This window comes from Phoenix dactylifera, chromosome 1, assembly GCF_051530095.1.
Source record: "Phoenix dactylifera cultivar Ajwa chromosome 1, Ajwa_hap1_PhDact_Kaust_v1.1, whole genome shotgun sequence".
In the NCBI taxonomy this organism is placed as follows: Eukaryota; Viridiplantae; Streptophyta; class Magnoliopsida; order Arecales; family Arecaceae; genus Phoenix; species Phoenix dactylifera.
In genome coordinates this window covers 12,941,385-12,954,775 of record NC_143190.1, presented here as the reverse complement: position 1 = coordinate 12,954,775, position 13,391 = coordinate 12,941,385, and the positions used below count along the sequence as shown (strand labels likewise).

General features: G+C 38.9%; 2 protein-coding genes across 4 annotated transcripts; both read right to left on the bottom strand.

Annotated features, from left to right (window-relative positions):
* Positions 1-325: 325 nt before the first annotated feature.
* LOC113461330 (tRNA ligase 1-like) lies at positions 326-11,552 on the bottom strand. Of its 3 annotated transcripts, XM_039134534.3 has the most exons (7): positions 11,069-11,552; positions 9,941-10,035; positions 9,460-9,593; positions 6,557-6,664; positions 2,475-2,572; positions 2,294-2,354; positions 406-693 (listed from the first exon to the last, which is right to left on the bottom strand). In XM_039134534.3, the coding sequence occupies exons 4-7, from the start codon at positions 6,585-6,587 to the stop codon at positions 596-598; spliced, it is 288 nt and encodes a 95-aa protein (XP_038990462.1). In that variant the 5' UTR covers positions 6,588-6,664; positions 9,460-9,593; positions 9,941-10,035; positions 11,069-11,552; the 3' UTR covers positions 406-595. The 3 variants fall into 3 exon arrangements, with proteins under 3 accessions (XP_038990461.1, XP_038990462.1, XP_038990460.1); XM_039134533.3 differs by lacking the exons at positions 9,460-9,593; positions 9,941-10,035; positions 11,069-11,552 and having other exon boundaries at positions 326-407; positions 592-693; positions 6,557-6,873; XM_039134532.3 differs by lacking the exons at positions 9,460-9,593; positions 9,941-10,035; positions 11,069-11,552 and having other exon boundaries at positions 6,557-6,873.
* Positions 8,770-11,374, bottom strand: LOC148715058 (tRNA ligase 1-like). The gene is made up of 5 exons (XM_088713126.1): positions 11,069-11,374; positions 9,655-9,718; positions 9,460-9,593; positions 8,940-9,024; positions 8,770-8,795 (listed from the first exon to the last, which is right to left on the bottom strand). The coding sequence occupies exons 1-5, from the start codon at positions 11,372-11,374 to the stop codon at positions 8,770-8,772; spliced, it is 615 nt and encodes a 204-aa protein (XP_088569252.1).
* Positions 11,553-13,391: the final 1,839 nt, after the last annotated feature.

Sequence of the window (13,391 nt, the reverse complement as noted above, 5' to 3'; positions counted from 1 at the left end):
TCTAATTTTAGATAAAAGCACCCCTGACCTATCTAACCGATAAATGACTTATATTTCAATATTTTGCAACCAGAACATGCATAAACTATATTTGTAGAGGTTCTAAATCCATTATTCCCAGGATAGTCGTCACTATACCTTTTCCCGAGAAAAAAGGTTTACGATGATATGATGATTGAATTTGATTGACCATCACGTGGTTTGTAACACAACTCACAAGCATATCACCACATAGCAGCTGGCCTGGCTGGCCTTTACGGTGAGCTCGTTAGTGCAAAGGCCTTAAAGCACTGAATTGTCGGAACAATTAAAACAGAAAGGTATCTTTACATATCAGCCTTGAGCAAAGGCATCTTGATCAATGAGCCAAAACGTTCATACAATTCACTCTCAAATTCTCTGCGATTCTGGAGAAGCATGGCGAAAATTATTAGGATAAAACTAAATGAGAATAATTTCACATGTATTCACTCCATATCAGAGTAATATAGTGACTACATGTCAAGATTTCCGTTTGACAAGTACAGCAAAAACAAGCTAATAGAGCTGAGTGGCAATGGTAAACAGGTAATTGATGCCAATTATACTCACAAAATTAGCAGAGGCATGCAGATACCGGACGATTTACACGTTGAAGAACATGAAACATAAAAACAGCCAGCGCATCAAGAGAAAATGGAATTGAATCAGTTCCTGCACAATCATGCAAATCATAACTCTAAACAATGTTTCCCTGTACAGGATTGTATCAAAGTATTTAACAAACCTTGATTACAGGCCTTGGGACAGTTATTTGCTACTTGTACTAGTTAATATTCCATTATGAATTTCTTCTACTGAATTTCTTGGAGGAAATACAATTAGCCTAAAAAGAAATAGCTGTAGCATCATTTAATTTAGTCTCTGTTATTACAATATTTGATTTGATGAACAAAACAAAATTCTATGGGCAAAGGTGATCACACTTGTGAGCAAGGTTAGCAAAACTAGTAGCGGAAACCATAGTACTAGATGCCCTATGAACCCCATACCAAGACAAACTATGAACACTTTTTCTCGCTCCCTGAAATGGTACCACTCGAAACCGGGAGGTACAAGACTACTGCACTCGGTTTGGGCTGGTTCAGCTCATACCCCAAATTGAACTTTGGTACCATACTGATACCTTACCAATAGGTGTGGCATGATCATACGGGGTGAGACTTCTACACAAGTAATAATGATGCCTTCGAAACACAACTTAGAAAAAATAAAACCATAAAATGCACATTTGTATGATTGCATGAGTACATGTATTTATGTATGTATGTTAGGCATTTTATTTTAATGCGGCTCACTTGTTTATATTATGTTCTCTCAAAAATCATGCAGTTCCTTATATAAAATCTTGCCTTATTGCCCTTGCATGTAGAGTCCTTCCAATAGCACGGCAAGTCTAGAGGGCTGTTTAATATTCACATAACCTTAAATTACAACATACGGCTGATTTCTTACCTGCCAACTAGCATTTGGATTTCATGATGGATCCTCTCTTGTTCAAAGATGCCTAGGAAGCTAATACCAATTCAAGGGTTATTTGTCTGGTTAAGAGCTAATTATAAAACATACTTAGAACATGAAAGCTCATTTTTAAATACAGAGAACCAAGTCTAGGTATCTTGGACAAGGCAAATTGATTGAAGTAAAAACGACTTTGGATGTCTGCGTATTTATGCATGTATATCAACATACAGGAAAATTGGTTATAATTAACTCTAGTCGTGTAGAATCAGATTTTAAAATGTTAATGCATATTAATCTTATTATAGTTATTTTTTATCTTGATTAATTCCAATTCTCAAGCAAAAACTAAATATTCATTTCAGAATACTGTAACTATCCATCCAACTCAGGTTTCACATCTATTAAAAGATTATTATCCTTGATTTTTTAAACAAGGAACTCAAGATTACGAAACAACAGTAAAGAAGCATAAAGTGAATAAAAGAAATATAAGAACTTAAAGAGTTATTGAGATTCTACAAGACAGTATTGAATAAGTTCATGAAATAGGAAGATTAACCTGCATGTAAGATCTATTGAAAGGAAGTCAAAGACAATATGATTCTACCGTCAACTGTACAGAAGAAGTGTTTTTACACTTTAACATCAGCTAGAGTCGAATATAAAATTTCAACATCTGAAGTCCCATAGGCGACCTAAAACTTTAAAGCAGAACTTAAAGGAAACCAAACAAAAGGAATAATAAACAGATTGGCCGAATTTAATGATAATTTCTACATAGTAAGCATACCTTCAGTTTCTGGAACAACAGGAACAGCAGATGCTTTTGTGCTCCAACAAATGTCCTCAATCTGGAATATGAAAAATATCCATCAGAATCCTACTTGCAATTATAAAGGAACTCATGATACGAAAGGTTATAAGGAAAAAAACAAAAAATCATTTATTCAAAACAGGAGATAGGACATTACCTGTCTCCACACTTCTTCCTTTGGAGCATTTTTGTTGCCTAGGGTTATGGCACATGGTTTCTTCCTACGCTCATCAGAAACCTTTTGCCAGTATCTTCCTGCAACGATTCACTTTGGAGAATTAGAGACAAAAATATCACTTAGAGGAGAATGCATTTCACAATCAAAGGATATGGATTTCGAAGATAGAGTGCCGGCCTTTTTAATCCATCGACCACAAATGCTTTAGTTAGTTATCTAGAAAGGTGTATGGTGAAGGTTCGTGTATACATAAGCAAGCATGTACCTATGTATGTATATGCATGCCTATTATTGTACGTACACGTATTTCTAGCCACAGTGGACTTAAACCAAGGATTAGCACTAAGATCTCTCTCTTTTTATGCTAATTTGATGAAATTGTCTATTAAAACAATGTATAAAAAGAGATACATATGCAATAGAAGTAGAGCTGGTTCCATGTAGTGCTTCTATGATATTTTATGATCAACATGCTGGTGATTTTGGAAAATTTTATGAGATGACAGGCTCCAAAAACTGCACACGAAAGAAAACCCAAGAAAACAATTTGGATTTAGAAGCAACAAGAAGATGGATTTGTTGTAAAACTATAGCGGGAAGAGTGAAAATTCAGTCTTTTAGAGGAGATATAGCAGTCAAATAAATTAAGGACAAACAAAGTGACTTTGAATTATAAGATAGTACATTTACAATGAAAATTAAAGGTGGCTCTAGAAGAGAGCTTTAGAATTTGTTGAAGGATAAAGCAAGATGAGGGAAAGACTTGCGCTACACAAAATGTGATAAAAGATATGAAAAAACTTGAAATGACACCAAAGGCAACTCTAAAAAGGAATGCTTGGTAAATGAAGACTCACGAAGCCAACTGCAAATTGTTAAATTGTTAGGATGAGGCTTGATGATTATGGTCATGGTGATGTGTGCGCATGTATTATAGGTTACCATTCAGTCCACCGTAATCGCTCGGTCATGCCTGCCATGGCATTTACCATACAATACAAGGCTATGCTTTGTTTGTAACCTTATAATCCCTATCCTGTGCAACTACTAGGCGTCGACTTGGGCATCAGACAGAAAAATTGAGCTTGATAGTGATTGCCTAGAACAATATGTGAATTGCAAAATAATGTCAGTGCACGTAGGGCACAGAGCTGATGTGGACCTGACATCTAAAGCAACTTTAAGATAATCATGGAATCAAAATCTTATTCTGGAAAGAGATTAAAAAAATATTACATATTCAGCCTATGGTGAGAAGTGCCAGACCGTCAATACCTAGTATTACAGGATCAGACTGATAGGGAATCGGCACTCGATAAACCCTTGGTACTCAGGTGTGCTCCCCACACAAAGTGTCAATACCAAGGGATCTATCATATTGACACTTAGTATGGCCTGTACTAGTTGGATGCCAATATGTGTACCGGTATCTAAAACCTTGAAAAAACTGTCAACAAGAAAGGAAAATTCAAAGAGAAGTTTGGAATGGTAGGATAATTTTGGGATATGGACATACACAATTTGGATGCAAAAATCCTATTTTAGGTTATCAAGGATCCAAAGCATTGATAAATGTACAACAGTACAAGCACTCATTTAAGGAGCTGATGCCCAACATAAAAGAGCAAAACATCTAAAAAATCATGTTATACCCCATAACGAAAGCTACAGAATGCAGCATGGGTTAATATGTAACAATTCAATAATATTTATTGTTCATATTCACTAATATAAAACTTAAATCTTCGTAATAAAATCCAAAATGCATAACTTCATATAAGATCTTATAGAGGAAGGAGCAAAGGTAGGCAAGCAGAGCAATTGTAGGAGGTTGGCATGGATGCAGTGGTGTAATCATACGATAAGGGGGCATGCATGATGATGGAACGTGAGGAGTTGGCAGTGCGGTAGAAGGAGCCCGATAGATAGTGGAGGAGTGGATACCGACGAGGTAGGTGCAGAGACACTGAGGTGAGGAGGCAAGGATGCAGAGCAGATGGAGGAGGTTGACATGGGGGTGATGCCAAGGTCTGCATGGCAAGGAGGCCAATGTTGATGCTTGGAGGCAGAAAGCTTAGAAGTCGCCGCAAGGGTAGAGTCTATTTGCAGCATTATATGGTTGGTCAATGCAGTTTCCTACTTCGTAGGGGGGCCAGCATGGATGAAGTCCAACTGGCTTCGATATTCAGTTTTGAATTTGAATTTTAGTTTGACCAGTATTGGGTTTAAGTGGATGGCCCATATATCCGGACTAGCCCAGTTTTTCAGTTTGGAGTGGGACTGTTAGCATAGAGATTGGGTCTTGGGTCTTGGGTTTTATGTTGTTGATTACGTTTGTTGGGCTAGTTGGGCTCCCTTGTCTTTTTGTTTTGTCCTTTCCAATTTTGTTCTTATCTTACTTTTGTGACCATTTCATTTTTTATGACATCTATGGTGGTTTTTTCCACTGTTTTGCTAAAAAAAGATTTGTAAAGGTTTTTCCACTATAAAATTTTCCATAAGTTTAGCTAGATCCGTTGATGAATTGTTCCAATGTTTCAATGGTTATTACTGCATGTGAATGATATACAGTACACTAGATAGAAATATGGCATACTTTGATTCAACTATGAACAGAGAAGTGGGATGTAATCAAGAGGCCATTACAACACAATTCGGAGAGAATTGGGTACCACAAAAATCACCTTTTTGAATGGAAAAGGCTACCTGATCTATGGGTGAAATTGGAAAGTTAAACTTCAACTAAAATACTATACCAGAAAGTCTCCAACTTATCATTACAGCAATTTCTCCCAAGTCCCAACTGCACATAGGGTACCTTTTGGATATCTATAGTTGGACATCCAAAGACCGGAAGTAAAGCAACTATATAGTCAATTTGTACTTTCATCCAACTTTTGCCTAAATATCAAAAAATGCAGCTTATACATGCCTCAGTGACTCCATTCATTTGCTAGCTTATAAGTAAACATCTAAATTTAGGCATCCAACGCATTTCTTTTTCCCTTCAATGTGCCAGATCAAAATATTGAAATCTTGTTGCACCATAATAAACTAGGAAAACTTTAACTATAAATATTTATGAAAAATCAAAGATATTTAATATTGTCGTGAATATTGTGATCACATATATAACTTTAACTTTGTCAAATTTTGGTTGAGGAGTGAATGGATGATAGGTTTGGGCGAGCATCCTTCTGCACCGTGTGCTTGTGCAAACGAAACATGCAGAGGTCATTGTGAATTTGCCCAAACTAAATAATAACCATCAGGAACACCAAACCATTAAAATCGACAATAGCTCCGAAAATGCAGATAAATGTGTGAAAATTAAAGATAAAAATAGAAGATACAAAAGATGCTTTATTGCTGACATCACCTTACCAAGAAATTGTCAAAATTGGTAATCCCACATACACCACATATACTATAATTATGAGCAGGGTCTGTTGTGCCAGGATACAGCACTGTACCGGTTGCCCAGCAGCACAAGTCGGTACGGGCCCGTGCCGTACCGTGCTGGGCCTGTACCGACACAGAAGACCGTGGGAGAGAGAAAAAGAGAGAGAGAGAGAGCAGGGGAGGAAGGGAGGAAGAGGGAGAGAGGCCGACGGAGGGCCGGCGGAGGCCAACGCTAGTGTGGGTGGCAGAGGGAATGAAACAGAGGTCTGGCTGTAAAAATTTTTGCGATTTTTTTAATTTCAAGATTTTTAAGTGAAGTCGATAAGCAATTTACCGACTTTACTTAAAAATTACGAAACTTTTTATGGTCAGGTCCCTGTTTCAAACGAAACAAGGGTCCGGCCGCAGCCTCCGCCACCAGCACCAGCGCCGGCCTCCGCCACCCTCCACCGGCCTCCTTCCCTCTCTCTCTCTCCCCCTTCCCCACTCGCTCTCTCTTTTCTTCTCTTTTTCTTCTTTTTCTCCTCCAGCGATGGCATCTCGGTTTTTTTGCCGAAACCATCCCGGTCCGCCATCGGTACGGCTCGAGACGCCCCGAACCGGATGGTTCGGAACGGTTCCGCCGACCTTGATCATAAGTATCATGGATACTAACAGACCTTTAATAAGATCACCCATCAGACTATGCATAGGGCAGTTGTCTCCAAGGCCACTGGGAGTGTTTAGTAATTCTTTGCATAGATCTGATTTAGCGCAGCCTGGTATGCCTGAAAAGAGAGACAAAATCAAATAGAAGGCAAGAACAATAAAATGTGAAAGATCTCCTATCATCAACTTATAATTCCTAGGGGAAATTAATACAACTCTGCACAACAAAAGAAAAGGTCATCTTTCAGAAGTGAATCATCAATGAGAGAGACATGAATAGATATATAGTTAGGCATAATGTCAAGAACACTAACAGCAAGAGATCTAACAAGCAAGCATTGATGTACAACCAAAATTCTCAGATCCTATGAACTCATCTTGCAAAAAAATATATTTTATTTGTGACTGGAATAAATATTAGCAGAGGACCTCAATTTTACTTTAGGCTCTATATGAAACTCAAGGCTATAAATCGAATGCATGACATTTCACTAAATCTGCAACCTCATGAAAAGTTAAAATCAAATAAAAAAGAGGAATGACCAACAAGGCCTATTGTTTGAAATGCATCTGCATATGCTTCAATGAACCATAATATACAGCAGTAATCTCATTTAAAATTGGGAAACTTTTGTCTTCTAAGCACCATTGTAGTAAAACATGTCTCTCACATAAAAATTCAACAGACTCATTAATTATTGGCCAAATCCCTCCCTCCAGTCCTAAACTGAAGCTATTAAAATTTAGTAACATTGTAACATATTCACATACGCAGCAGTGCCGCCAAGTGTTTTTTTATTTGGGGGGGAAGACAGTTCATCTCTGAAACAAAATAAAGATACTCAAATGGGAATAAAAGAAAAAAAAATAAGAAGAATTAGTAAGGTTTAGTAAGGTAAAGGAGAAGAAAATTAGCCTGAAAAACCCAAATTACAAAAACATTGATTTTATCATAATTTCCTATTCCCCTGCACTTTTCAACCAAACAAAAAAATCCTAATGAAAAATTTAAAGCTGAATTTCTGTCTCACATAGCCATCACCCCGCATTGTCCTTGATGAGTTTTCATACTATACTAGCCAAGGTATGCCGAACTACTCGGTACACCTCGTACCAAACTGAACCGGTGTGGAACAAAGTTGATTCATGCCTAATTTTTGAACCCCACTTCGCCCCCCCCCCCCCCCCCCCCCCCCCCCCCCCCAAAAAAAAAAAACCGCCCTGAACTGCTCTGACCAACCCAAAGAAGGCAGTTTGGAGCGGAACCGGTGCAAAACACTCAGTTCACACCTGTTTGAACCGGTTCCGGCCCCCTCCCTTCTCTTTAAATGATAGTATGCCTCCTCCCTTCTTTTTTGTTTTCAACCACTCCCCCCCCCCAACCCCAAAAAATGCCAAAAACATGGTAATTTCGATGATTAAAGAAGAATCCAATCCAAAACAAGGTACAATGGCTCTCTCCTATCTCATTTCCTCCTCTCTTTTTTTGTCAACGTCAAAAAATACCGAAAAAAATCCAACATGAGAGTGGTCATGCCAAAATTTTTGATTTTGGTATGATTTCGTGATATATTGAAGCTCTATGGATGATCTACATAATGTGACTAAAATCTTTAATTTTTTAAATTAAAAAATATATTTTCGGATTAAAAACTTAAAAATAAAATAAAATCCAAACAAATAATTGTATAAAAAGAACTAGAACTAGTATGCCGATTCTCCTGCAAGGACTACAACTACATATGCCTTCATGTGTTCATTTATAAGACAGAGTGCAAGAAGAAATGCATCATAAAAGGAACAAGGAGGGAAGGTGCATGAGTACAAGGAGAATAACATCAGAATTTACACTCCACATGACCAGACATAGCAACAAGTTAGTTTTCCCTGTCCTAGATTAAGAACATATGCAAATCAAGATGACAAATAGCATATGATTCTACATAAACTCATAGGTTGGATCATTTATAGACTGCTTATCTTTTCTTTGAGCCCTCGGACCTCCTAGTTTTGAGTCAGAGGACAGTCAAGGCACAGATTTTTTAGTTCCTAAGTTTTTGTATGCGATGCACCTTTTGTCTAATTCATGGATCAACCAAGGAAGCTGCATTAATTCTTGCATAGAAGTGCTCCAACACTCTTGATCGTTAAATTGGTTTCTTTTTTTCTTCTTTTTTATTCAATTTATTAAATCCTTTAGTGCTAGATACAGTTCCTGTTTCTTTTAATCTCCTGTTTGTTCTGGAATATCTGAAAAAAGAGGTGAAAGTAAAGTCATACTGATAAGCCTATAATAATGCCAATAAGTGGATATAATGGAAAAGTAAGATTTAGTGCAGAGGTACCGAATAGTATGACCAACAAATGATGTGCATCTGATTGTTCCTTCTGTACCACATTCACAAATATCAGGAACCCCTAGAGCTCCTTCAAATAGAGCAAGGCCAAATTGTCCAAATCCATGTTGGACATATCCTTCCTATGTACACAACATCATAGTTGAAAATATTTTGACAAAAGAAAACTATTTTCTTTAATCAACATGCTTAGAAGACCTAAATACAAGTTGAACATAATTTGAAAGAAGAGCACGACAACAAGCATATGATTCTTGTCAAATTGCTTCTCTGTATTGTTACTATTAGAAGACAGATTCAGCACTCTTTTTATACTGATAGACTGATGTTGGTCCTTCAAATTCCATCATACCATGAAGTAAATAATTACAACTAAGTGATAACTCAGGCTCAGCCTAATTTAGCCTTATTGATGAAGTTAAATCTGTTTACAGAATAACACTTATGGAGTTTGTAATGATGTATTCCTAGATATAAATTGACGAAGAAACTTACATAGAAAAGTTGAAAGCTCAAAAAAGTAATTGGCCATGTTTCATGAAGTAAAATGCAAATACCTCAAGGAAATCACTAAGCTCTGCTTCCTTTCTTCTTGCTTCAGTGCCCCATGCCTCAAGAAACATTCGACCCAAAACAAAAACACCAACTGCAGTATATCTGTGCCAAAGCATTGTCTTCTCAGTATTATGCCCTGCAAGATAGAATAACATAGATTTGAACAAAAATGAAGGTCATGCTGTTTGCAAATGTACATGTTCCCAAAGCTGTTCTTTGCATATACTCCCCACTCGTGACCCACATACATAAAAAGAGACCCTGAGTGTTTGAGTGAGACATACAAAAATTAAAGGTAGCATTCAGAACAATGATAGCCAGCAAGGTTATTCAGCCAAATGTTGCACATGGGCCCTTTTCAAAACTGTTATAGCCGATCCAAAAAGCATCAACTTATCCAAAGGACAGCAGCAAAAATTGTAATTGCCATCAAAGAGAATGTGTAACATTTAAAATTATTATGGAATATGGATGATGGATTACCTCAAACCAGAGTGTACAGGAAGTAAATAAAAGTTGGGTTATACTTCTAAGGTTGCTTCGCCGTGAGACGCCATCTCTATCATCCATGTTCTAACCTGCAGTTGGAAGTAACAAGTTATTTAATTCTTGAGGGTGCAAAGTGGATGTATCATCACAAATTATTAAGTAATCAAATATGATAAATATGAAACAGAAAAAAAAATGGAGGGATTCAGAAAATAAGAAAAATACAATACTTCAACAGATGCTCGGAAAAGAGATTATGAAGGGATCTATATATTTAAGTGCGACCATAACCATCAGCACAATGGCCTAATGTCTTTTTGCCCATGCCTGGTCCCACTATTATTTACAACTTGTTGGCCTAGAGACTAGTTAGGCCCACTTTCTACTCATCTAGCTAATCATACAGTATGGTTTCATGGTACATTGTACTGTACTGAATCGAGAGATATGGGGTGTATCATACCAGCTGGAACGGGGCATATTGTAATAGTACAAGGGGCATACCGATACTCGGTACACTAAGTTGGCGCCCCACCGAATGTACCGACATAATGATAGGATGGTATGGGGCCCGTACCGAGACGACATACCTTGGACAGGGGACAAGGTGACAAAAAAAAAAAATACAGATAGCATGTCCATATGCAACAAAAATCTGAGATTCCAAGAAGGGTTTTACATTTATGTGACACTTTTAGGAGGAGGTGGTAAAATTGAATCAAACTTCCAAGGAATGATTCTACTAGCTTTGTAAAAGAATTATTTATAAATCAGAATATTATTAGGGTTCAGATTTAGGCATCACTAAAACAGTAGACTTTTTTATTTGTCCAGAGATGATCTACACCATATGGCTACACATATTAGTAGCCAAACAAATCGACCCTCTGGAACTCTGCAGAAAGAGGTGGCATCAGAAGATCTAACAACGTTGTCCTACAAAATTGGTGGTCATTTTGCAATAAACTAGATTCAACTAACATAATTCATGAAAAGAAAAAGAATATCTGATGCTTTTCTTGAGAAACCCCTAGAGAAAACCATCACTGCAATGGCGTTCAATCCTTTTAAACAGAGTGCAAGAAAATAAAGATTAAAAGCACCAGATGATCATCACAATACCTCTTGGTCAGACTTCTCATTCTCGAACTTCGAATAGAACGTAGATCTTATCTGAGCTTTGGAGAACGTGTTGTCATCCGCGTTGAAAACCGCCCCTAGTGGACCCTTGACCAGCTTCGTCAAGCCACCGACACCGCTATTCTCCTTCGCTACCGCCACAGAGCTCTTACCAGGCTCCGCAAAGGCAACCTCCACCAGGGCAGCAGCAGAGCTGCTCGCAGTCACGTAAATCTTGGGCATCCATACGCCTTTTGTCTGACCCTTCGCCAGGCCCTGGTTTGCCAGCGGTACACCGCCGAATTGCATCGGAACGGCCGACTGGGCACGGCCCGCGTTATCTGCGAGACTCAGCCGGCTGATCCCATCGGCCACGGTGGAAGCGCCAATGGCATCGGAGGACAACGATGACCCGCCGTCCACGCCACCGGCGAGCGGCTGGCAGGCCCGCGGCTTCTGCTTCCATTGCTGCTCACGAGGGTAGAAGAAAAAGAAGTTTTCTTGTATTTTTTTTTATTACATCTATTTGCACGCACTATCCTCGCATGCGCAAAGCCAGCTGAATCACCAAAAAAAAAAAAAAAAAAAAAAAAAAAAAAAAAAAAAAAAAAAAAAAGAGTAATTGACTTTCCCATCCCTCTAAAGACTCCACTATAACAAAAAGTCCTTGTTAATTAAATCTAAAACAACCGGTGCAGAAACTTTCCAAACTGTAATTCCCGGTCCCTGAGCCCCTTTTATTTTGAAATAAGATACCGAAAATGCCCCTTCCCTCATGATCTCCCATCCTTCCGAAGAAGAAGAATTTCAGAGACTTTCCAAACTGTAATCTCCCAGCCGCGGCTGCTGCCGACCGCGGCCTGCCCCCTCCCGCGGCCGCCGCCGGCCCAGCTCGCCTCCTCCCGAGCCCCCTCCCGCGGCCGCGCTGCCGGGAATGCCTCCGCCCCTGCCCCCATGGTGGGAAGGTGCCGAAGAAGAGGAAGAAGGGCGCCGTCCCGCGTCCTGCGGCTGTCGCCGGCCACGGCCCGCCCTCCTCCAGCGTCCGCCGTGGCCCAGCCCCTTTCCGGCGCCGCCGGCCTCGCGGGAAGAGAAGAAAGAAGAAGAAGGGAAGAAGAGAAGAAAAAAAAGAAAAAGAAAAGAAAAAGTTTGAACTGGGGTCGACTCCTGCTCTGCTGGGGTCGACTTGTAAAAATCTTGGGTCGACTCGCTCACTTCTACAACAATTTTCTAAGAACACTTAACTGTGTGCACAGTCCTGTTAACTGTGTTCGCAGACAACTTAACTGTGTGCCGCCAACTCGCGGAAGGAGCAAAAAGAAGAAAGAAGAAGAAGGGAAGAAGAGAAGAAAAAAAAAAGAAAAAAAGGAAAAAATAAAAATAAAGTTAAATAAGCTTGGAACAATTAAATAAGTTTGGAACACACTTAATCTAACATGACACACGGTTAAATAAGCTTGGAACATATTTAAATCATCCCGGAACACACTTATTCTACCCCAGAACACAGTTATTTCGACTGTGCACACAGTTAAGTGTTATTAGAAAATTATTGTAGACTTATGCTGAGCTGGGGTCGACCCCTAAAGAGCTGGGGTCGACCCCTGAAGAGCTGGGGTCGACCCCTGAAGAGCTGGAGTCGACCCCTGAAATCAGGCAAAAAACAGCTCTCTGGAAAGCCTGAGAGAGTCGACTCCAGGTGAGCAGGGGTCGACCCCAGGTCTGTGAACACAGTTAAGTTGTCTGTGAACACAGTTAACTTGTCTAAGAACACAGTTAAATTGTCTGTGAACACAGTTAAGTTGTCTAGGAACACAGTTGTTTAGGAACACAGTTAAGTTGTTTGGGAATACAGTTAACTTGTCTGGGAACACAGTTAAGTTATCTAGGAACACAGTTAATTTGTCTAGGAACACAGTTAACTTGTCTAGGAACACAGTTGTTTAGGAACACAGTTAAATTGTTTAGGAACACAGTTAACTTGTCTAGGAACACAGTTAACTTGTCTAGGAACACAGTTAAGTTGTCTGTGAACACAGTTAACTTGTTTAGGAACACAGTTATCTAAGAATACAGTTAAGTTGTTTGGGAACACAGTTAACTTGTCTAGGAACACAGTTAACTTGTCTAGGAACACAGTTAACTTGTCTAGGAACACAGTTGTTTAGGAACACAGTTAAATTATTTGGGAACACAGTTAACTTGTCTAGGAACACAGTTGTCTAGGAACACAGTTAAGTTGTCTGTGAACACAGTTAAGTTGTTTAGGAACACAGTTATCTAAGAATACAGTTAAGTTGTTTGGGAACACAGTTAACTTGTCTATGAA